The sequence below is a fragment of the Nannospalax galili genome, unplaced genomic scaffold, assembly GCF_000622305.1.
Source record: "Nannospalax galili isolate Female #2095 unplaced genomic scaffold, S.galili_v1.0 scaffold265, whole genome shotgun sequence".
NCBI classification, from domain to species: domain Eukaryota; kingdom Metazoa; phylum Chordata; class Mammalia; order Rodentia; family Spalacidae; genus Nannospalax; species Nannospalax galili.
Genome location: NW_008353747.1, coordinates 1327480 through 1352359, shown reverse-complemented (window position 1 = coordinate 1352359; position 24880 = coordinate 1327480). Strand labels below are relative to the sequence as shown.

General features: G+C 48.1%; 1 protein-coding gene across 1 annotated transcript; it reads right to left on the bottom strand.

Annotated features, from left to right (window-relative positions):
- Positions 1–226: 226 nt before the first annotated feature.
- Bace1 (beta-secretase 1) lies at positions 227–24880 on the bottom strand. Its single transcript, XM_008850920.2, has 9 exons — positions 24166–24880; positions 9287–9375; positions 6804–7020; positions 5727–5864; positions 4480–4614; positions 2691–2792; positions 2105–2254; positions 1698–1869; positions 227–1011 (listed from the first exon to the last, which is right to left on the bottom strand). The coding sequence occupies exons 1-9, from the start codon at positions 24424–24426 to the stop codon at positions 770–772; spliced, it is 1506 nt and encodes a 501-aa protein (XP_008849142.1). The 5' UTR covers positions 24427–24880; the 3' UTR covers positions 227–769.

Below are 24880 nucleotides of genomic sequence, written 5' to 3'. Positions count from 1 at the left end.
AGAGCTCTAGGAAGAGCTCTTTGGCTATAAGCCCTTCTTCCCATCTGACTTCAGGTCAGACTACAACCACAGACACACTGGGAAATGACACCTGTCTTAGTTGAGATGGGCTCTGTCTTGGAGATGAGGTCTACACCTGGAACTGGAAAGTAGTTACGTTTTTGCCTTTCCTAGCTTTGATACAACTATTCTTTGACTGCCCCAGGAATACAAATATTTCATCTCGTTTTTTGTTTAATTCAAGAAGCAGTCTTTGCACCAGTGTAGGCTTGTTTCTGCAGTACCTATCACTAAAGCAAACTGCAAACTGCATTATCTTCTTCTGCTGACTTTAGCCAGCAGGGAAATGAGATTGGCCCTTTCTCTGCCAGGGTACCACAGAGACACATGCTGGGTAGCCTGGGTGTGATGCCAGTACTTCTGGAAGGAAGGAAAGAATACTTTGGGTTGGAGAATCTAAAGGGATGCTGGGCAGAAAGTCAGGGCTGAAGCTTAAAGCAGCAGAATTTCCAACTCAGGTTTGAGGTGACCAAGGGTATTCCTGCCACCAGAACGCTGCTTTCCTCCCTCCTGTTTCCTATAAGTGCAAGCCCTGTAACCCACCTTGCACACTTTTCCTTCTTTTCTCTCAAGGCAGAAGTATTTGGCGGGTGGGTGAGGGTCCTGAGGTGCTCTGGCCACAGGTGCCATCTGTGTCTCCGACTTGTATGACCAACGTGAACCACCCAGATGTGGTTCAGGGGAATCTGTTGTCTGCCCATGGGCCTCCTTACTTCAGCAGCGAGATGTCATCAGCAAAGTCGTCGTGCTGATGGCGCAGGCAGCGGAGGCAGCGCCACTGACAAACCATGAGGCAGAGTGGCAGCATGAACAGGGCGCAGATGGCAGCCATGACATAGGCTATGGTCATAAGGGTTGACTCATCTGTCTGTGGAATGTTGTAGCCACAGTCTTCCATGTCTGGTGTAACAAAAGGACCTTCCACTGCTGCCGTCCTGAACTCGTCGTGCACTGGAGAGAGGGCAGGCATGAATTGGTAGCTCTTATCGTCACAGAAAAGTTTTGGTTATATAATGGAAATAGCTTCCTGACGGTGACCCCTTGGAATCCACCCCTGTGCAACTATGCAGTACCTCTCTTAGCAAGAGTGGACAGTAGGCAGGGAAACCAGTGCTGGTGTGTTGGGGGTGGGGTGGCCTGTCTCCCCTTCCAGGACCCTGGCAGCAGTGACCCTTCCCCATTTTTCCCCATTTTCTTATTCAGTAGGAATGATACCAAGAACTCAACAGTTCTGAGTTGACCAAAAACCTAGCCCCTTATACATCTAGCAAACTTACCTGTCACCATGGAAATCTGTCCACAAAACCCTGCTGCCTTTTTGCAGTAGCATTCAGCCTCACTGTGGGGCAGCCAGCAGGGTCACTAAAAGCTCAGCCTGCTAGGCTCAGCCACTGCCCCTGCAGCTAAGGCTTCTAAGTGTCTGGGCAACTCTCTGGCTTCTGTGCGTTTCTAATAGTGCTTTCCCCATCCAAGCAAGGGTTGTCAGGACAAGCACTGCTCCTAGATTTTGCACACTGTTGATTATCCACAGGCAACTATTACTACCTCCCCAGTGGACAGAGTCCCAGGTATCCTAGCTGCTGACAGCAAGAATATGAACAGACAGACCCCCACACCCTCCTCACTGCTGCTCTCACCATGGCAAGCGCTGACAGCAAAGCCAATTCTTTTTTGGACCCGATCAAAGACAACGTAGAAGCCTTCCATGATAACAGCTCCCATAACAGTGCCCGTGGATGACTGTGAGATGGCAAATTTGTAACAGTCGTCTTGGGACGTGGCCACATCTTCCACCGGCCGCAGGTATTGCTAGGGGTAAGCAATCACGGTGAGAACATGAGTCTTATTCCACCATTCCCCTATCTCTGCCCTCTAGCACTCTGCACTTAGGTAGCCGTCTGTCCACCTTGCTTCCTGAGAAGCTGGACTTTCCAAGACCCTTTTGCATTTGTCTTCCAAGTTCCGGGAAGCCATACCTATTTACTATCCTAACACATACTTTGTTTTCTTCTGGGTATCCTGCTGCCTCAGCTTGGGCACATACCTGAGGAAGGATGGTGATGCGGAATGACTGATTGGTGACCTCACCCATGAGGTAGAGTGAGATGACTGGGAAAATGTTCCAGGGGGTAGTCCCTGCTTGCCAGCACACCAGCTGCTCCCCTAGCCAAAAGCCGTCCGGGAACTTCTCTGTCTGTTGACAAAGGAAAAGTGAGAAATCAGCTTCTCTCACCATCTCTCGCTCATTTTCATAATATTGACAGGGCCTCTGCTTTTCCAGGGAGGTTTCCAAAGTAGAGAAGGTAAACTACACCCGAAGGATTAGAAGAAGAAAGTGGGACACTAGAGTCAGAAATTTGTGACAGGGTAGCTGGACATGGTGGCGTACACTCCTAGAATCCCAACACTTCGTAGAGGCTGATAACCAGAGATCAAATTCAAAGCCAGCCTATCAACATCCTGTCTCAAAAAAAAAAAAAATTGTACCAGGAAGATTGTCTGCTGAGTCTACAGACTAATAAAGAAAGGCTTTTAAGAGTTCTAACTGGAAAGATTTAAGTACAGACTTCTCAGGTGCTTTCTGAGGAGTGTGACTGTCACTTCTGATTCTGTTTCATCAGTCCACTGACCGAGGAGGCTGCCTTGATGGACTTGACTGCAGCTTCAAACACTTTCTTGGGCAAACGAAGGTTGGTGGTGCCACTGTCCACAATGCTCTTGTCATAGTTGTACTAGGAAGGAGAAAAAAAGGGTGAGAAGGCTTTTTTTTTTTTTTTTTTTGGTCTTTTTGAGATAGGGTCTCCCTGTAGCCCCGGCTGTCCTGGAACTCACTGTGTAGACCAGGCTGGCCTTGAACTCACAGAGATCAGCCTGCCTCTGCCTCCCAAGTGCTGGGATTAAAGGCGTGTGCCACCACACCTGGCCTGAGAAGGCTTTTTAAATGCCAGACTCTGAGCAGAGTTGGGCTGGTGAAGCTGACAGAGGGGCCCTGCTTTGGTATCTCAGCTTTGCCATTTTGTATGCATACATCGTTGGGCAAGTTACTTAACCTCTATGCCTCAGTTTCCTCATCTCTAAAATGATGATAATGGTACGGACCTCAAAGGTTATAAGTATTAAATTAACACATTGAAAGCACTTTAGAATGGTGCCTGGCAGATAGTCGGCACTCAGTAAATGCTAACCTCTATTGTCTTGGGCACCAGTCCATATCTAAAACAAAAATATAGTGCTTTTAACTTTTTACAGTACTTTTTATAATTATTCTAATTTAAAATACATAATGTTGAACGGGGCATGATGGCACATGCCTTTAATCCCAGCACTCAGGAGGCAGAGGCAGGCAGATTTCTGTGAGTCCAAGGCCAACCTGGTCTACGTAATGAGTTCCAGGCCAGCTGGGGCTACAGGGACACCCTGTCTCAAAAAGACCAAAAAAAAAAAAAAAAATTGTTGAGAAGGTGGGTGTTCAGTTGGCAGAGTACTTACTAGCATGCATTAAGCCCCTGGGTTTGTTCCCAATACTACATAAAACTGGGTAATCCCAGCACCTGGAAGTCAGAGGCAGAAGAATCAGGAATGCAAGTTCATCCTCAGCTACTTAGCAAATTTGAGACCAGCTACATAAGACCCTATCTAAAACCAAATGCCAAATGGGGGTTAGAAGGGGCAATGAATGGTTCAGCAGGTAAGAGCACCTGCCACCAAGCTTGGTGACTTGAGTTTGATTCTGGGGACTCACATGGTGAAAGGATGAACTGATTCCTGGAAATTGTCCTCTGACCCTCACATGCAAGTCTTGGTGCATGCGTGTCTGTGTGTGTGTGTGTGTGTGTGTGCACATATGCATACACACTGCATGTATGCATACACACTGCACATGCACAAAAAAAATAAGACTCTAGGGAAGGAGATCCAAATGTTGGCATTTGTTGGGTACTGCCAACTATAGGGATTAACATATGTTGTCTTTGACCTCCACAATTTCTGGACAAGCTGTTTTTTAACCTGTTTTGCAGATGAGGAAACACACATAATAGTAATAAGCCTAAGGGTACTTAGGGAGTAGTAGCAGAGCTAGACTCAGATCCAGGTTCTCTGACTCCATCTTACCATGCTGCCTCACAAATGACTTGCCCAAGGCCATGAAGTAAGGCAGTGACTAGAGTTCAGACAAGAACTACTTCCATGTTGTTTCCTCTCTATACTATATGCTCCATGGTCCATGTTAAAATGGTCTGTCAGGTCCTACCCTTCACCTAGGGACTGCTGTGTGACCACTAAGCTTCTGATTTACTGGCTCAGTCCTAACCTCTACCACAGGTCCTCTGCCTCATCCTCCCAACCTCATGAGAAATCCTCTCTCACCCTGAGGGACCAACCCCCTTTCTCCAATTTGACTCTCTTTCTTTTTATTACCTCCTTGCAGTCCATTTTCAGATCTTGTCCATTGATTTCCACACGTACAATGATCACCTCATAATACCACTCCCGCCGGATAGGTGTGTACCAGAGACTGCCTGTGTACAGCGAGTGGTCGATACCACCAATGATCTAAGAGAAAAAGAGGCAGGCACCTATGTTCTGGCACAGAAGGAGAGCAGGCAAAACCAAGTCATAAATAAGATCAACCATTTCTAGGAGTGGCAAGACCTTTCCATGCCACCTTTCCTTTTCCTGTTTCTAATCCCATCATACCCCTTGGTGATTTCTAGTTTCTAATATGTATTCAGAGGAAGAGACTTTCCAGGGTTATTTATATCAAGGTCCCATAGCCTTTGATGTTAGTTATTTAAACCTAAGCTAGCATAATAAATGCTGAACGAGGTGTTCACATGCTGCTTTTGTAAGTTTTATTTTTCTCTGTTAGAGACAATCAGTCACTATTGTCCTAATTAATAAATAGGCTTGAACTAGGTGTGGTGGCATACAGCTGTCATCCCAGCACAAGGAAAGCAGAGGTAGGAGGAATTCTGCAAGTCTGAGGCCAGCCTGGTATACATAGTGAGTTCTGAGTCAGCTAGGGCTACAGAATCTATCTCTAAATAATCAGGCTTAAATTCCTTACATATCTGCCTTCTCATCAACAGACTGAATAATCTTTATTATTTTTATGTGTACAACTTTTGCCTGCATGTGTGTAAGTGCACTAATGTTGTGCAGTGCCCAAGGAGGCCAGAAGAGGGTGTCATCCCCTGGAACTGAAGGTACAGATGGTTGTTCACCACAGTGCGGATGCTGTGCAAGAGCAGGGTCCTCTGAGCCATCTCTCCAGCCTCACACTAAATCTTTTTTAAAAACACTTATTTTTATTTTATGTGTATGAGTATATTGCTGTCTATGTAAGTGTACCTGAGTCATGTAAGGCCTGTGGTGATTAGAAGAAGGGATCAGATCCCCTGGAACTGGAGTTATGGATAGTTGTTAGCTGCCATGTGGGTGCTGGGAATTGAATCGATTAGGTTGACATGTACCTAATCATTTCTGACCCTTTCCAAGTTTACCATCAGTGATACAAATCCTTTCAGGAAAAGCAAGGAAAAATTGAAAAAGGAAAGTAGGGGTGGAGAATATAAAGGCGTTTCTCTTGATCCTGAGTAGCGGAGCCAAGACTGTGTTGTATCCCTGGGAGAGGGGACACATGGCCCCTCTGGGGACCTACTCACCATGCTCCCTCCAACAGAGGCCAGCGCCTCAGACTGGTTGAGGGGGAAGCCAGTGCCACAGAGCTGCAGGGAAAAGAGGTTGGGAATTTGTGTCTGCTTCACCAGCGAGTCAAAGAAGGGCTCCAGGGAGTCATCAGGCTGTGGCAGAAAGACAGAAGGAGTGAATCCTCACATAGGAGCCCTGACTGATAGCTTCCTGCCTAGACTAGGGGGCAAAGGGAAAACTTGGGGATGTTCCCACGGAAAGATCAACTTGTACTGTGATGTTGCAGAGAAAGAGACATTCCAATGCAATAGCAAAGTGCTAATGGGCCTACATGGCCACAGGACTTTTTCTCTATCCCAACCCATTTCACCCATCCATGCCTGACCTATTTTGGATTTAGGGGCCCTCTCTTAGCCCTAGGGATCTGAGAACGCAGAAACCATGGCCTACTGCTGTATTTATTACAGCTGCTCTCATGACAGTCCACCCATTCATAACTCTAAACAGATGTGCCCCCCCCTTGGTGTGTGTGTCTATGCACTCTGCTGCACATGTATGTATGTGTATGTGGAGGTCAGAGGATAATCTTGGACCTTGTTCCTAAGAAGCTGTCTACTCTAAAAACAGAAAACAAACTGTGTGTGCATGAGCAACACAGCATGGGTGTGGAAGTGAAAGAACAACTTACAGGAGTTGGTTCTCTCCTTCCACTATGTGGGTTCTGGGGATTAAACTCAGGTTGTCAGCCCTACCTTGTATTTTGAGATAGGGTCTCTCACTGGCCAGAAACTGGCCAAGTAGGCTAGGCTGGCTGGCCAGCAAGCCCCAGGGATCCACCTATTCTACCTTCCAGGGTGGAATTATGAGCATGCATTACCTACATTTTAAAAAACTGGCTGTGGTTCTGGTGGCCAAACTCAGGATCTCTTGCTTGCTAGGTAAGCACTGTACTCACTGATCCATCTCCCCAGCCCTGTGTTTTCCCCTTTCAGTCCATTCTTCCCCCTTCTTTCTCTTGACTCCTTCCCTGTGTGACATGCAGTGTGCAACATGCAGACAAAGTGTGTAGGGCCAAGCCTTGGTTCTCTCACCCTGGCGATCTCAGCATAGGCCAGCCCTAGGATGCCCTCCCAGTTGGAACCATTGATGAAGAACTTGTCTGATTCAGTGATGGCAGCGATGTTGGCACGCACGGTGACGTTGGGGCCATGAGGGATGCTCACCAGGTCGGTGCCCAGTTCCCCCTCCCACTTGCCCTGGGTATAGGGCACATACACACCCTTCCGGAGGTCTCGGTAGGTGCTGGACCTGTAGAAAGGGGGCAGAGATCTGTGTCTGCAGAACCACAAAATGGGTATCATTAAACCTATTCCCCAATGCCACCTTATCCCAGGGTACTCTAGAATCTGCTCAGCAGAATACCCCTAGACCCATCACCAGAATAGAATGTAAGGTGATCCTGTAGATAGATGAGGGGAGCTAATGCTGGGGCTTTCTCTCCTATCTCCATGGTTTATATTGCTGGATCTGGAGCTCAAGCCTGTGAAGAACAAGATAGGCTTTGTGCATTGTGCCTATTGCTGCCGTAAGGACAGTTATTGGACATCTCCCCCATCCGAGCATGCTCCCTGAGAAAAGGAGCCATTGACTCTCTTGCTGCCTTGGGGCCCAGTGGTACCATCTGAGTGGTGGAGCAAGTGCCAAACAGGGTGACTCTGGAAGCTCTGTAATAAGTTCTAGGGAAGAGATTTGAACCAGCATCTCAGCTGAGCAGGCAGGTCTTGGAACCAGAAGATGAAGCACACTCATTGCTGTGGGACTCCCTCACCTGTGTTTCAATCAGGGCTCGGTAGTGATGGGACTGGTATGAAGACCTGAAATGGATGTCCTTTCATTGATTCTACCCACATTCCCCTCTTAGGGAAAAGGGAAACAGAAAGGTGGTTTGTACCTTCCTACAAGTCCAAGGTTAGGATGTAAGCCTCTACTGTACAGTCTATACCTTCCTCTTATCTACAGAGATATCTCAAGCATATCTTCTGATGTCCTCATTTATGTTGATGGACCTTCTAGATTATCCCTCATCTATTTTACCTAAAAACTCACTCCAGCCCTCTCTTCCACCACCAACCTGGTTCCACTCAAGGTAGTGCCAAAGGAGACAGTTTAGCTTTCATTCTTTATGGGGCTAGGCAGTGAGGGTTATAAAAAAAAATCCTTCACATTTTTAGGGGCTTTTTTAAATTAAAAAAATATTTGGCAGCACTCAGGAGGCAGAGGCAGATGGATCTCAATGAGATCGAGGACAGCCCAGTGGTCTACATAGTGAGTTCTAGGCCAGCTGGGGGTACAGGGAAACCTTGTCTCAAAAAAACAAAACAAAGCTGGGGGTGGTGGCACACACCTTTAATTCCAGCATTCAGTAGGCAGAGACAGGCAGATCTCTATGCGTTCAAGGCCATTCTGGTCTATATAGTGAGTTCCAGGTCAGCTGGGGCTACAGGGAGACCCTGTCTCAGAACAGAAAAAAACAAAACAAGGTTTTTGGCTGTGTATGTGGTATATAAGTATGTTGTGTGTACAAATGTGCATTTAGAGGCCAGAGGATATTAAGTGTCTTCCTCTACCACTCTCCACATTGTTTTTTAAGACAGTCTCTCATTGAAGCTGAAGTTTGCAGTTTTGGCTAGCTAGCTAGTAAGCTCTTAGAATCTGCCTATCCCCATTCTGCAAAACTGGGGTTACTGAAAGCAACCCTGCCCAGCTTTATACAAGTGGTAGGGATTTGAACTCAGGTCCTCTTGCTTTCACAGAAAGAGGTCTTATTGAGTCATCTCTCTAGCCCCCTCCCCCATTTTTAAAGAAAATATTTTTATTATATATGTATGAGTGTTTTGCCTGCATGTATGTAAGCACACCCATGTTGGACAAACCCTGCAGAGGTCAGAAGCTACAGACAGTTGTTAGCTGCCATGTAAGTGCTGGGAATCGAACCCAGGTCCTTTGCAAGAGAAGCCTTAACTGTTGAGCCATCTCTCTATCCTACTTTTGGGTTTTTGAGAGTCTTGTTAAAACCCATACTTGCCTTGAAGTCACAGAAGCCTCCTGCCTCCATCCCCAAGTGCTGGGATTACAGGTGTGCTCTACCATGCCCAGCTCCATCACATGTATAAACTATGCAGAGCCACCCAGAGTGGCCCCTGGGTGAGAACATAGTGAAGAGAGCTAAGCACGGTGGCGTGTTTTATTTAAAAAAAACTGTACACCACTGAAAATGTGGGTGATGCCCCCCTTGCCTCTCCATGTAGAGAATGAGATGGCATCTATTGGTTCTGGGAGCTGTGGGGGCTACTTGCTCCCCTTTAGTCTTCCATGGGAAGCCCCATGGAAGCACTTCCTGGCAGTCCCTCAACTCACCCTTTCCCACACTATGCTACTTTAAGTTTTCCTCCTGGCCATTGTTGCCTTCTTTTCCTTTCCTTTCCCCAGTAGGAAGAAAGGCTCTTAGGGTTTGTTCTTGCATCCTCCCACTCCTTGGAATAGCCCCTGCCCCCCAGTTCTCCCCAGGACTTACAGCTGCCTCTGGTAGTATCGATGCAGGAAAGGATGGGGGGCAGCTCCCACTGCAAAGTTACTACTGCCTGTGTCCACCAGGATGTTGAGCTGTCAGAGAAAGGGGAGAGAAAAGACATTGCAGATAGGTGGCTCTGGGCTCACTGGCTTGTAGTTCCTTACAGTGTCCTACTGGAACTTTCCATAGTAAAAATCAGTCAGGGTGATACTTACTAGGACTAGGACCACAGACAAAACTTGGGGGCTCCTATGGCATCTCTAGCCTCAGGAACTTTATGCTTATTTCTGTCTGTATAATGTTAGCCTTTTCTATGCCATCCCAGCTACACCATGTATCCCATTCCTCTCTGTCATCTAATAACCCCTGCTGTAGCTGATCCATCTTCAGCACCTGTCCTTCCCCTCTGCTAGTTTTCCCAGAAGGGAGCTTGGGCCATCCTTTCTAGCTCTGAGAGGAACTATTCTAGGACCTGGTACTGGCAAGTAGAGCTGTGTGAGTCAGGATGACACATTGGTTCCCAGGTGTGTGTGTACGGCTCCCCTTCTGTCTGAGTTACTTAGATACATGTGTACCACTGTGAGAAATAATGGAGAGCCAAGAATCCTGTACAACATCCTAGTGAAAGCCCATGTTGTCAGGCCCTAGTTTTGGCTAAGTGCATATAGACAGGTGTCTTCTTGGAGTTCCTTGTTAAGCAGCTCCTAGCATCTCTTCTATCGTGTTTCTAACTCCTCCTCGAGTGTGAGTCCTTCTAGTGAAATTAGTAATTTTTTTTTTCTCTCTTGAAAGAGGTTGGAACAATTCTCCCTCCCTCAAAGTGTAAAAACCAAAGAGAACGTTTGAAATTCATGGAAAACCCAAATAAACTCTGTATCTTCATTGGCTTTTAGTTACTTGAGTTAATGAGTCACTCATTTCAGATAGCCCTCTGCCAGCTTCACCCATACATCAGGTTACTTGGTAAGGATTGTTTAGGTTGTTTTTTAGTGAATTGAGGATACCCTTCTCTAGCTCAAACTAGATGAAGTCACTGACTCCTTCATTTGGACCTGTATGAGTGTCCAGTGAGTGATCTTTGATCTTTTAATGTCAGCATCAAAAATCCTACCTACAGCTGGGCATGGTGGCACATGCCTTTAATTCCAGCACTCCTGAGGTAAAGGCAGGTGGATCTCCGTGAGCTCAAGGCCAGCCTGGTCTATATAGTGAGAACCGGTCTCAAAGAAAAGTGGGTGAGGGACTGGAGAAATGGTTCAGTGGTTCAGACCATTGATTGCTCTTGCAGAGGACACAGTTTGGTTCCTAACACCCACATGACTGCTCACAACTGCCTGTAACTTTAGCTCCAGGGGACCTGATGCCCACTTCTGGCCTCCACTGGCATTGCACTCATGTACACACACCTATACACACAGACACAGATAGACACATACACACACAAATTTTTTAAAACTCCTGCCCACAGATGCTAATGCCACTATTTTCTGAACATGAGGAGTCGTGAAGTTTGACTATGCATGTGTAGACCACCTATTTCTTCACCTTTACTCACCTCCATCACTTTTCACCATGTCTTGTGTCTCATGGTGACATAATGTCCAAGAAGAGCAACTTAAGAGGACGGGCTTATTTTTAGTTCACAGTTTCTTTTCTGTTGCATTTTTGAAGCAGGATGTCCTATAGCCCAGGTTGGCTCTTGAACTGACTATGTAGTTGAGGATGACTTGGAACTTCTGGTCCTCCTGTCTCTACCTCCAGAGTGCTGAGATTATAGGTATTCACTACCATGCTCAGCTTGGTTTGGGGTTTCAGATACTTCATTCTATGCTCACTTGGCCACACTGCCTTGGGCTGTGCCAGCACAGTACATCACATAAAAAGCATATGACAAGAGATCTGTTCACCTCATAGCAGCCAAGAAGCAAAAGAGGAAGGAGCCAGGGTCCCATTAGCTCTTCCTAGGGTGAACCCCCAGTTACCTAGTTCCTCCTGCTAGCTCCAAGCTGTTAACACATGAGCCTTTGGGGGAAGTTTAGATGCAAACTCTAGGAACCTAGCTTCCTCACCCCATAAGTACCCCAAAGCTCTATCCTCAGGGAGGCAGATTTGAGGCTGGGGGTTCCCCATCCTCCTGTTTAGCCACCTCACAAATTCTCTTTTGTAAAACTCACTGCAGTGATTGGATGGCTGCTGTGCAGAGTGCACTCTGATGGCCTGACCCTCCCTCAGCCACACCAGTCCATTGTTTGTGTGTCTATCCTTATGAGCAGAGAGAAGAAGGACCCTGTCCTCAGAGAAAATGGGCAGTCTGTCAGTGGAATCTCTCTGACTTACCATGCCTATCACCTCAGCTAGCCCCTGTCCTTGGGGCCTTAATTTCCATGTCCTCTCAGAGAAGTCAGCAGAGCTCTGACCTTGTCACCTTGAGCAGGTCACTATACTGCCCTGTCTGCTAGATCCTCTCCCAGCTACTCCTGGCTCAGCAGTGCCTGTGTGGCAGAGCTGACTGCCCAATGAAGCTTAGGTTTCTGACCACCCCAAAGATTTCTCTGCACTGTTGGCTGGCCCTCTGACCCTGCCTTTGGCTTCCTCCCCAGCCTCACATGCCTGGCTGGGTTCCCATTTCTCTCCCTGCCCCCTTCTTTCCACCTCTACTCCTGTCCCTCTCCCTGGTCTCTGGGCAGCCACCAGCTCCAGCTGCTGCACTTTCAGAGAAAATCAATAGCTTTGAGAGGCTCTGCAGGTCAAATTTCAAAACTGAGTTAATGATTAAAAGGCTTCTTCACTCCCTTCCTCAGGAACCCCTTCTCTATCTTGGGGCTTAGCCCCTTGCACCAGGGGTTGGCCTCATATGACAGGGCTCTCTGCTCTCACTGGACCCTGCAGGAAGAGGGTTTCTCAGACACAGTCCCCAAAGCTTTGCTATGCAAGAGAGGGACCACCTGGAAAGTGTACACCTGGCCAGTCCTAGCAGATAGGGCAGCTTCTTTACAGTGGAATAGAGCTTTTATCTGGGCAACCTGCTGCCCCAGGCCCTTCCCTGTCTCCCTCTCTCTACACAAGGTACCGGGTGCTCCTGTTGCTTTCCAGTCCCAGCTTTACTCTTTCCTTTGAGGACGATCTCTCTCTTCCAGCCAGCCAGGGCTAAGTCCAAGAAAGAAAAACTTAAGTCACTCCAGTCCCCGTGCCTGCCCCTATACCAGAGCCTCAGACTCCTGCTGCTCTCTGCTTCTCTGTCTCCACAACAAAACAGGAAGCCAAAAGAAACAGTGGCGCTTCCCTCCACAGCTGTGTCTGGCTATTTATCTTTTGTATGTGGTCCTGATGCTAAGAAGTGATTTCTGGTCCTTTCAAGGTTTCTTTTTCTTTTTTTAATTAATTAATTAATTAACTAATTAATTTTATGCATATGACTGTTTAAACTGCATGTAAGTATACCACATGTGTATAGTATCCTGCCATGTGGGTGCTAGGAATCAAACCCAGGTTCTCTGAAAGATCAGCAAGGGCTCTTAACCACTGAGCCATCTCCCCAGCCCCATCTTTCAATGTTTCTAACTGACTTCCATGGGCAGCTCCTGGCAGACTCTCCCTTTCAGCTTGGTACAGGGCCTAAGGTAAAGGAGCTGAGCCACCCCATGCTCTCGTTACCAAACAGGCAGGTAATGAAGAAATAGCTGTGGAAGCCTCCTCTCCTGTTTCCCAGTCCCAGGGCCCACTAGATTCTCCCACAGCCCATGATACCAGTATGGGAGGTGCCCCAGCTATTCCTGTCTCAGCTTCCAGGTCCCTCCTCCTGGCTCAGGCCCCAGCTTCCACCTGGGCAGGGGAACCAATTCCATCCTCCTTTGCCAGGCCATGTACTCTCCCCCTGCCCATCTCAACATTACAGAATCTGGATTTTTCCCATTGGCCTTTACAAATGCTGAGTCTCTTCATTAAAAAAAAAAAACAGAAATCTTCCTCAATCTCACACCCGCCTCCAGCTACCCTCTCTTCACAACCTAAGCTTTCAGCCAAGCTGTCTTCATTTCTTCACCTCCCACTCACTCACTCAATCCATTCTAAAACGGGGTTTGCCTTGATCCCGCCACTATCAAGCAGCCCTTACTACAGTTACTGATGATTTCACAGCACCAGATATAAGAGGGATCTTCCACATCAGTCCTCATCTCACCTCTCTGATCCTTTCCTGCCTCCTGCAAAGCTCACCCCCCCCCACCAGCTTGGCTCTGGCTGCTTCTTTCCCAGTACCCTTTCCTGTAAGCACCTTACCTGGAGCACCAAGACCCTAAGCTTCCAAGGTCCCTTTGAGCTACACATACACATCTGGAGCCACCTCCAAGCTGGGATGTCCAAAGCCTACCTCACCTGTTCCTGCCTACCTGTTATCTTCAGTGTTCTTCCTATCAGTAAATGATGTCTCTGTCCAATCTGTTCTGTAAGCAACTTCAGAGACAACACCTTCACATTTCTCTTCAGTGCATCCACTAATCCTGTCCAGTTGCCCTCCTTCAAAGCATTTGCATGACTCCATTTCTTCCCATTTCCTATGCCATCCCTTGACCCAGCTAGCAACATCTCACCCTGGGATATTACAAGGGCATCTTAACCTCAACTGGGTTGGCATATCTGCCCTTGACTTCTCTACTTCTGTTTTCTGTACAGCAGTGGAGTATCTTATCTATCTTAGCTATCTATCCTATCTTTCTTTTCTTCCTAAGATTTATCGTGTGTGTGTGTGTGTGTGTGTGTGTGTGTGTGTGTGTGTGTGTGCAGGTGCCAGTGGAGGCCAGAAGAAGGTGTTGGATCTTCTGTAGCTGGAGCTATAGACAGTTGTGAGCCACTAGACATGGGTGCTGGGAACTGAACATGGATCCTCCGGAAGAGCAAGTGCTCTTAACAGCTGAGTCCTATCTCTAGCTCCCAGGGTGACCTTTTCTAATTGACTTTTACTTAGGTTATGCTCCTAAGCCAACCAGTTCCTCCGGCTATTGAAATGAAAACTAGAAGCTTGTATACTTCCTTCAGGGCATTTCCCCCTCTGGCCTTGCCTGCACACTCAGCCTCTGGCAAGCACCACCCCCCTTGCTCACCCTGCCATGGAGCCAGCCTATAGAAGCAGTGACACTGGCTGCAGCTCTGCCTGGACTATCCTCTTTCTGTGGCTCCTCTCCTCCCTCCTCACCTTTCAGTCTCAGCATAAAAAGGGAGGAAGACCAGTCTACATTCCCTTAACCACCTGCCTCTTTGTTACTGTCACTTCCCCTTGTATCTAATTTTTTTTTAAATCCTCCATGCAGTTTTATTTGAGTATCATAGTACCTGGCAATAAATGTTTCTTGAAAAAAAAAAAAAAGATTTCTTGGATAGGAAGTGAGGGAGATCATCAGAGGCCCTCAACAGTAGCTGTTATAAGAGTGTCCTTAGTTCAGATATGCCTTTCCCTCCATACCCACCCCGTGGAGGGACTGGGTTCAGGTCACCTGTGGTGCTGTAGACTTTTCCTTCCTTGTCCCCTGGCCCAGGCGGACCTAAGAATCAGAAGTCCATGAGGCTTTGCTTGGGGTCAGGGCTAGGTCAGTCCCAATCACTTAACAAACAGTGTACCCCTGGGGGCCTCTGAGAGAAGGCAGCTTCAAGGGATGTGTTAACAAGCCCCATAGGGAGAGGTGCACCTGTCCAGGCTCACTATGCTGCACTCAGCAATAGATCTTCAAGGTGTGATAGGTGTGGCGCTGGCAAATTCAGGGTGTGCTCTTGGTTCCCTCAATCCCATGGGTCTTAACCCCTGCAGACAAGGATAGCTAGATTCTTCTGTATGAAAAGAGCCTTTCAGAGCTATCTATCTCTTGTCCTGGAGAGATGAGGGCTCTTACATTTATTTATTATTTATTTAATGTGATGAGTGTTTTGCCTGCATGTATGTAAGTGTATCACATGTGTACAATGCCTGTGGAGACCAGAAGGCTTCAGATCTCCTGGAACTGAAGTTATAGATGATTGTTAACCGCCATATGGGTGCTAGGTAATGAACCTGGGTCCCCTACAAGAACAGTGTTCTTAACCACTGAGCCATCATTCCAGCACCCCCCCCCTTTTTTTTTAAAGACAGGGTCTCACTGGGTGTGGTAGTGCACACCTTTAATCCCAGCACTCAGGAGGCAGAGGCAGGTGGATCTCTGTTAGTTCAAGGCCAGCCTGGTCTACAGAGTGAGTTCCAGGACAGCTGGGGCTACAGGGAGACCCTGTCTCAAAAAGACAAATTAATAACAAATAAAAAAAATGGCAGGGTCTCATTGTGCAGCCCTGCCTAGTCTAGAACTTCCTATGAAGACCAGGTGGGCTTCCAACTCGCCTCTGGACCAAGAGTCTGCCTCCAAGTCTTCCTTACAGAAAAGACAACTGTTTCCTTCTGTGTATACCTCAGAGTTGAGGGGAAAGCATTATATTCTCCTGTAATGAGCCTTTGGAGCAAAGCTGAGATTTGAGGGGCTTTCTTCCATTTTGCAGAGAAGGAAATGGATCCGGAGTGTGTGAGCAATGTGGTCATCTTATACAACAAGCCACAAAGTCAGAACCAGCTTCCACTAGCTCTAACCAACCCTCAAGTGTGGTCTTTCATCTTCTTGACCTGATGTCCCTTCCTCCTGTTTGGAGAGGAAACGTGGTAGATGGTTACAGGGATGACTCATTCACCTTTGGGTGATTCCCTCTCACACTGACTCTAGGCTTGGCCAGCCGGACATCAGCAAAGGTAAGGAGAGCTAAAGAGGTGCTTGAGCATCAGATTGTGGTCTTGGAATTCTAACTGGTGAGTCTGTGTGGCAACCTACTTGCCTCCTCAAAGGACTTCGTAGAACCATAGGTCTAACAGGTCCAGGCAGTCCAGCCCCAGCTGTATGTAGCCACAGGAGTGAGATCAAGCAAAAGGACCTCAAACTAACCCACAGAATCCTCAAAAATGACTCTCGTTTTAAGTCATTATAATTTGGCAGTTTGGGGGGAACCTTAGGCAAACTATCTAAATTAAATTCAGGAACTCTTGACATTGGGGCATCTGACTAACCATGGGTCAGTCCCTAGGGGCATCTCTTGCCACACTCCCCTCCCTCACTGTGGTTCTTGAATTGCCAGCCGCCTGTCCCAGAAACCAGGAGGTTCCAAGGGGGGAAGAGTCTTTCTGTTAGTACCTAATTATTCCCTGACCCCTAAGCAGATGCTCAGACCAAATTTTTTTTGTGGTGGTGGTGGGGGGGGGAGGTTAAGTATGTATATGTGTATGTGTGTATGTGCCTGTGAGTGCAGGTGCCAGCGGAATCCAGAGGCATTAGATTCTCCTGGAGCTGGAGTTATAGGTGGCTCTGAACCACCTGACATGGGTGCTGGGAACCAAACCGAGGTCCTCTGCAAGAGCAGTATGTGCTCTTAACTGCTGAGCCATCTCTCCAACCCCAAATGAGGGTAGGGTGTGGATTTTTGAGACAGGGTCTTTCTCTGTAGTAAAGGCAGGCCTAAAAACTCCTATGTAGCCCAGACTGACCTCTAATTTATGACAGATCCTCCTGCTTTAGCCCCATAAGTGCTGGGATTACAGGCAGGCACCACCACACTTGACTTAAAAATTTTGTTTTATTTGTTTGGTGGTGGTGGTGGCATGTGGAGGACAGAAGACATCTTGCAGGAGTCAGTGCTCTCTTTCCACCATGGGAGTCCCAGGGATTGAACTCCAGTGACAGGCTTAGCAGGATCTTTATCTGCTGAGCCATTTCACCAGCCCTTGGCTAATTTTGTTAACGAAACAGTGATTATCTCATTTCCTGTAGTTGATTCCCTGTGATCCTACAGGTTCTAAGTATTAATTCTCAGGCCCAGGGCTCTTGCAAGGGATGATTTTTCAACCTGGCACTGCTCCCACTGAGCATAGTGGCCATGACAACAGATGCCCGCCATGCCCAGGTACAAGAACTGAGTCTCCTCTGGGGCTCCATGGTTCTTGGAGCAGCCATGGTAGCTCCAGGGCTGTTTGGTTCCAGCCCTTTCTAAGTGAGATTCATCTGCTCTCTTGAGTGAATGCACCCAGACCTGAGCTTGTCTAAATCTGAGAGAAGGGATGGAAGGATACCAGGAGCCTGGAGTTAGCAGCTAGGAATAGTGTGTGACCAACAGCTTTCTTCTGTTCCAGACTGAGTCCTGAAGCTGTGTGCTGTCCAGCTTCTTCCCACTTTGAACAAAGCAGCTGATCTGATACTAGGCAAACAGACCTCTTTCCCCAGCTACGTTCCCTGCTTTCCGTTTGCTCTCCAGGCAGTAGCTAGTAACACTTACCCCACTCCAGGCAGGCTTCTTAAGGGGTCCTAAAGGGGTTGGATCACCCCAAACTAAACTTATCTAGTGCACCCTTCCCCCTTTGGTCACAGAGTTCCATTTTCCCCAGCTCCTCTAGTATTTATCCAGTGCTTCCTATTCAGGTGAGGTGATGGCTAGAGTTAACAAAGGTCTTGTCTGATGGAGATGAAGGCCTTAAACTATTTTTGTGTGTGTTCTGGGGATGGAGCCCAAGGACTTATACATACAAACCACGTGCTCTTTCAACCCTTGTGGTGGCTGCTGAGGCCTCTTTTGTACCTTCATTCTCTGTAGAACCCACCTGGAAAAACCCTGCTCCACAGCAGCTATCAGCTACCTGCTTCTCCTTGTCAAACAGAAAATCCTTCCTCTGGCATAAACCCAGATTCCCCCTTGGTCCCTGGGTCACATTCATCCTCTGGGAGATGCTAGAGCTCACTCCCCCAACTCCCTGGCAAAATTTTCACAGGCCCTAGAAAGGAAGAAGTGGTGGATCACTGACCCCAAGGGGAGACCCCAGCAGGAGCCAGCCATCCTGGCCACAGTCCGTTTACAGCAGACAGCAGAGAGGGCAGCCACAGGATGAGAGCAGTCCTGGAGGTTTGAGAGACAGGCCTAGCAGTCTCCACTCCCTGGGTCAGAATCCCCCTGAGACTAATGATGCAGCATCCTCCTTAGAACACCCCCCTCACCCTCTTAGGAACCACCCAAGAACAGGGTGAACAAGCATCAGTGGATGCCTTCCACACTCAGGCCCTCCTGCTAGGAGAATCTCACTCTGGGAAGAAGAAAACAGCCTGGCTTCTTCCCAGAATTCTCCACTGCCCAGGCACCCCAGAGAGATGGTTTGCAGCAGAAAGAGAAGTCATGGGGGCTTCCCTGAGAGATCTCTTTCTTCCTGGATTTTCAACTAGAGTTTTCTGCTTTACTCTTTACTAGAAATGACCAGAAAGGCCACTGTCCTTCTGCCTCAATCAGAAGACACTGTCTTTTTTTTAACATTCCCTTCTCCCAACAGTCCCCTTTAGTTGGATGGATGGCTGGGGAATGTGTCAAACAATAGTAAGGGCTTTGGCAGAGGCCTAATGCCACCTGAAGCCTCCCAGGAAGGGCTCTTACAGTCACATGAGTATGTGTGTGTAGGCAGCTTAATCAGCTGGGGTCTTGCCTGCTTCAGGGGGGTGGTTCTTTGAGTTCGATGGTTTTTATTCTTTTTAATATGAAGGCTTAAAACCCTGAAATGGAACCCAAGAATCCACTGCATAAAAATAAATGTTATACTGGAAAGGTTAAGAGATTTGGGGTGGATAGGAAGGTAGATAGCCTTTTTCCCAGCCTTCTTTACCTTTGAGTCTCTTTTCAGAACCCAAAGAAGAGATTTGAAAACCATTGCAGAAGCAGGTGAGGTAGGGCATGTCTATAATCCCAGCACTTGGGAGGCTGAGGCAAGAGGATCACCGAGGGGTTCCAGTCCTGGTTGGGGTACATAGTGAGTTCCAGGCCAACACGGGCTAAGTAAGAGTAAGACTCTTTCAAAACAACAACATCAATAAAAATCCAAACCTAACCAAACAAAAAAATCCCAACACTATTATGGAGGCAGGGAAGACTCTGACCCTGACCCTTCATGGGTTTCTATCTCTTTAATGATTTTCTTCCTCCCCTATCTACATCTATGATTGTTTCTCTAATCATTGTCTTCTCTCCATTCTCTCAAAGATCAAATCCATTTGCTAACTCTGCGGGGTGACTCTCAAGTGTACCTGCTGAAGTTCTAACTGCCCACCTGGTTTCCAGATACCTGTGTTCAGCTGGTTGCTGGGCTCACCTGTAAGAATGGTTCACCAGCATCTCCAAGACAACCAGCATGTTCAGAAATTAACCCAGTGATTGTACTTGAAATCTAAAGATCTGGATTTTAACCTCAGGTGTGTTATTCCTAGTCAAGTAACTTCACACAACCCGCTTCATCTCTCTCAGCCTTTATTTCCTTCTTACCAAAATGAGTTTGCTAATATGAGGCCTCATCATGAAAACAGAAAAGTAAATAAAGAAGCCAGACATGGTGGCTCACCTGTAATCCCAGAAAACTGAGGCAGGAGGATTGCTGTAAATTCCTTTATCAAACTTCAAGCTCTTAGGATTAGGCCAGCCTGGGCAGCATAGTGAATTTTAGGGTAGCCTCGGCTACAAATGTAAAACTCTGTCTTATCCCTACCCCCTCCCAAAAAGAAAAATAAATATGCATGGAATTTGGTAAACCATACAGGGTTTTAAAAGCTTATCCCCTTTGCTCTATTCAGCTAAGCAATCAAGCCAGAGAAGTTAAGCAAAGGAAACCAACCCTTCCTCCTTTTCTCACCGTTTAAATCTCACAGAGATAGAGAAGGGCTGGCTGAACTGAGCTCTGAATGCCAGCAACCTAAGGACCTTCCCTCTTTTCTACCCTCACCACCACCTCCCTCGTTCAGGCCCTTGTTTCCTAACAGATGCTCGTCTCACACTCTACCCTATCCAAGTCCTCCTCCACACTGAAGTTGTTTTCCTGGAACCAAAATTAGACATCACCATCCCTCTCTCATAGACCTACTAGGCCTGCTGGCTGCTTCCAGAACAAAGCCCCAACTCTACACAGCCCCACATCATCCTTACAACTTCCAGCTTCTCATCACAGCTCACACATCTCCTAAAGTGTCCCTTCTTACCACATTCCATAGAGCAAAGCTTTCTCATCTTTCAAGGCCAAATTCAAGCATCAAGGCCATACTTAGAAGACCTCCTTCTCCAGAAAGCCTATATATACCCTGTCAGAGTAGCTGCTTCTCTCTGGGCACATCCAAGACCTACTGTTCGTAGAACCTATTCATATTTATATGTCTGTGTTTCACACCAAATTGCAAACTCTCCAAGAGCCGAAACTGTGTCATTTTTTTCTTTTGCACACACACAATAGGTTCTCTACCATTGAACTACATCCCTAATCCTAAGAGCTTGAAATTTGATAAAGGAAACAAAAGTAGTTATAGCACACTATGCAACTGTACTACAGTCACAGCTGAGGGATGCTCAAGATAGACTACTGAAGTCAGCAGCACGGTAGGGGGAACAAGGAGTGGGGTAGGCAGGTCTCAGCTTACTGGCATACCACAAGGCCAGTCATTTAATTTTCAGAGCCCATAATGCAGAGGCATTGCCATAAGGAACAAAATAAGAATCTGGGTGCACACACCAATAATCCCACCACTCTGGGAGCTGAGGCAGAAGGATCACGAATATGTGTCCATCCAGGGATATCTAGCAAGACCCTGCCTCAAAAAACAAAGTAAAACAGATCAGAATAAAATAAAATATACAGACTGTATAAAAGAAACTGTGTAATATATGAAATTCTCAAAAGTTTTTTTAAAAGTTAAAAAAGAAAAAAACAAAAAACTTCCCAGCGTGGTGGCGCACGCCTTTAATCCCAGCATTCGGGAGGCAGAGGCAGGCAGATCTCTGTGAGTTCAAGGCCAGCCTGGTCTACATAGTGAGTTCCAGGACAGCTGGGGCTACAGGGAGACCCTATCTCAAAAAGACAAAAAAAAAAACAAAAACAAAAACAAAAACAAAAAAACCAAAACTGTATATACTAAACTGTATCCCCTTGCCAACTTTCCTGTTCCCCTAACAGTTTCCTTCAGTTCACATAGCAGAATCCCAAAGCCACCTTTGACTCCTTCTTCACCCTTCACACTGATGTCACAAACCCTGTCCATCTTTATAACACTCCTTGTATCCTGGTCTTCCTTCTTACCACGGCTTCACATCACCCTTACCACAGCACCTCACACCTGAACTGTTGTCACTGAGCGTTCTGCCTCATGTATCTCTTTATTCCATTCATTCTAAAATTCAGACATCTGTTCCTAAACGGTTGCTTCCTTTATGTCATTCTCCTATATAAATGATATCAATTTTCCCCTCAGAGCTAAAGTCCAAACCTCATAGCTCAACATTTAAGGCTTTTTGACAGCTTGACTCTATTTTATTTACCCAAAGTGATCTGGTCTCAGTATAACCTGTACTATCAGCTGGTCTGGCTTTCTCCTGTCACCTGAACAAACATGCATAATCTCAAACACACAACTCATTCATCTGTGGTCTCTTGCAGGCAACAGGCTAAGTAGAAAGCAGACAAGTAAGCAATTACAGTAGGGTGGGATAGGTGCCAGCTCCCACAGGGAATGGCCTCCACTCTATTCATCCTGCAAGATCATACTCAGCACACACCTCTTAGAGGAAGCCTCCTCAGATTAACTGGCTTCAACTCTTACTTCTATCTATCAGTGCTTCTCAACAGAAAACATCCAGGGTCTAGGGTGGGGCTAAGAGAATTTCTGTTTAGCAGGTTCTAATGATAAGAACCTGCAAGAGATCACTTTTATCACAGCCAGGAATGACCTTAAAGGTGTACTTATACTTCCTTTCCCCTCTAAAGGGGAGAAAGTCTGTCTTCCTTCTCATTGTGGATCAGACTCAAGCATAGAGAGTACATCTCCAGATTCCACATTTCCTTATTTATGGTACTCTTGTTGTTTGATACTTCTGATAGCCCCACTGGGTAGGGAGAAAGGCTATACCTCTCACAGCCTTCCACAGAGCAGAGGCTGGCTGGAGTAGGCTCTGGGTCAGAGCCACGTACAACCAGAGAGTCTCCACTCAGGGATCCCAAACTGGTGTGCAACCCCCAGCTCCCTGTTCCATCTTCTAGTTAGGATGGGGGAGGGCTGGGCTGAGGGATCTACACTGCATCTCAGTGGACTGGGGAAGTACAGCAACTGGTTCCCCAGTCCACATGTGTAGAAACACAAAGGCCCAGACATTGAGTTTTTATGTCCAATTGGATAGTACAGAAAAGGCAAAGGCACCGGGCTAGTTAAGGAGGAAGTGATGTGTCCTAGTGCTTTCTTCTAGACCTTTCCCTCTACAGGAGGTTTCATTGAATCCTCACAATTATCTTGCAAAGGAGATCTCATTTCACTCATTTTAAAGACAAGGCAATAGCCACTGAGAGATTATATAAATAAGTTGCCCAAGGCTACACAGCTGGGAAAAGGGAAAGCTGTGGGTGGTAGGCAGAGCTGGGATTTCTGGCCTGTCTGACTCCAAAGCCCTTGTTGGTTGTATCATAGATCTAGGCAGTTACACAGCATATCACTAGAGTAGATCCCAGGTCTGTTGGCTTAGACTAGATTTGGGCTCTGGCTTGGCTCCACACACAGATTCCAGACTACTTCTGGGAATTTATGGTGCATAGCAAAGAGGATGGGCAAGTGAGGGAGACCACGGACACAGAGCCCCCAAAGCAGACCTGGGTGGCATGGATCCAACAAGGCTGGTTTCTGTCAAGTAACAGGAAGGTAGGGCTTTGTGACTCTCCTAGATCCAGCTGTTTGAGTTCGGGGAAGTAAAACTGCCTCCCTTCCCACCCCAACACCAACATACTCCCACCTTTCTACACCCTCCATGGACAAGCTTTCCAGACACCAACACACAGATCTGACACAGATCCAGGGGTGGCTCACAAAGATGTACGGGATCAGATTCAAGGTGACACACCAAAGCATATGCAGAACCACACTGCTGCCAGAACCCAGACTGGCCCACAGAGGAGGCAGATGCACACAGAGGTCAGCCAGGCACCCCACATGGAGGGTGGCTGGCTCAAGCCCACACAGCACAGGCAGAGCGGCAACCTCCACCAGCCATCTTGTTGGTACTTTGGCAACTGTTGAGAAGGATGGAGACAGAGGGAAGTGCTTTCCCCAAGCTGCATGTCCCTCCACCATGGAACCCATCTCTTGGAAGAGGGCTCTGGCTCCTTGCCTGGCTTATCATTTCTCCAGACTCAGTTCAGTTCCTTCCAGGCCATGTTTAGAGGCATGAGGTGGGGGAGGGGCTGGAAGGCAGAGAGTGAGGGTTGAGGGAATGGCTGGAGGAAGGGACTGGGGGTGGGGGGATTGGACAGCCTGTTGGGACTTGGAGGCTACATGGAAGTCATCAAGGCCCTCACTTTGCTGGTTTGTGACAGCACAGACAGGGAGGGGCTAATCCATGTGAATTCTTGGATTCACAAGAAGATGAAGGTGGGAGACTTAGATTTCCCAGAACACTAGAGGGAGAGTTGGTTGGCGGAGTATGAAAAATGGGGACCTGGCCAGTACCAGAGGGTGCCAGTGCCAGAAGGTGACACCTGTTAGGTTGTACCTGTGCCTGGCCCTTCCCCGGGGTCAGGAGGCGCCCCACTGAAGTGCTTCTCTTGCCCCCAATCCTTATTGCTGAGGGGTCATTGCAGCAGTGGGAGTAAGAGGAAGTCAGTCAACCAAGGCGGCCTAGTAAGAACTCCCAACGGGACCCTGAGGAATGGCTTGGGAGGAGGTCCCTCCTGTCCCACTACTGAAAGCAAACCATCTTAGCTGGGCAGCCTGCAGCATCCCCACCCTGTCACCCCTCTGCCGTGCAGGAAGGGCTACCAGGCCTGACCACCTTACCGTCTGTGGGGGGCTGCCCACGGTCATCTCCACATAGTAGCCCTGGCCCGACTTGCCCCTCAGGTTGTCCACCATCTCCACAAAGCTGCCCCTCCGGCCGGGCTCCTCGGGTTCCTCGTCGGTCTCCCGCGGCAGCCTCAGGCCCAGGGGTGGCCCTGCCAGGCCGCTGCGCAGGGGCAGCCGGATGCCGTGGTGGGTGCCCTGGGCAGGCAGCACTCCTGAGCCCATCCACAGCAGGAGCCAGCGCAGGGCTGGGGCCATGGTGAGCCCGGGCCGGTGGGCTGTCGGGGCCGGCTACCGTCCCTGGGACCTGCCCAAGTCTGAGTGCTGGTGGCTGCTCTCAGGACAGCGGCCTTGGAGGCATCGAGACTGCAGAGCCTGCAGGCCCCTCACTCGGTCCCCGGGTCCAGGCGGCTCCGCAGCGCACTAGAGGAGCGAACGTCGCGGATCCGGAGCCAGCTACATCTGGACAGCGGCAGCTAGCCGCAGCGGTGGGCTGGAGCCCCTCGGGGCGCGGGGAGGGGCGGCCATGGGGATCGGAGCCCACTGCTCTCCGGCTCTTCCTGGCGGGGTCCGCGGCGTGGCTCTCGGCTCCTGCGGCTGCGTTCGCTGCTCAAGCCACCATAATCCAGCGCCCAGCTCCCTGCGCCCGGGCAGGCTGGGGAGGCGGAAAGACTTGTGGCGGCGGCTGTCAAAGCCAAAGGGTTTTCGCTTT

Bases quoted from the DNA above. Each gene is read 5' to 3' on its own strand.
- Bace1 (XM_008850920.2), bottom strand. From the start codon at position 24,426: ATGGCCCCAGCCCTGCGCTGGCTCCTGCTGTGGATGGGCTCAGGAGTG. The intron at 7,021-9,286 runs GTAAGTCCTGGG...CCCTTTCTACAG, and splicing joins CGATACTACCAGAGGCAGCT to GTCCAGCACCTACCGAGACC. The intron at 2,255-2,690 runs GTCAGTGGACTG...CTTTGTCAACAG, and splicing joins CCATCAAGGCAGCCTCCTCG to ACAGAGAAGTTCCCGGACGG.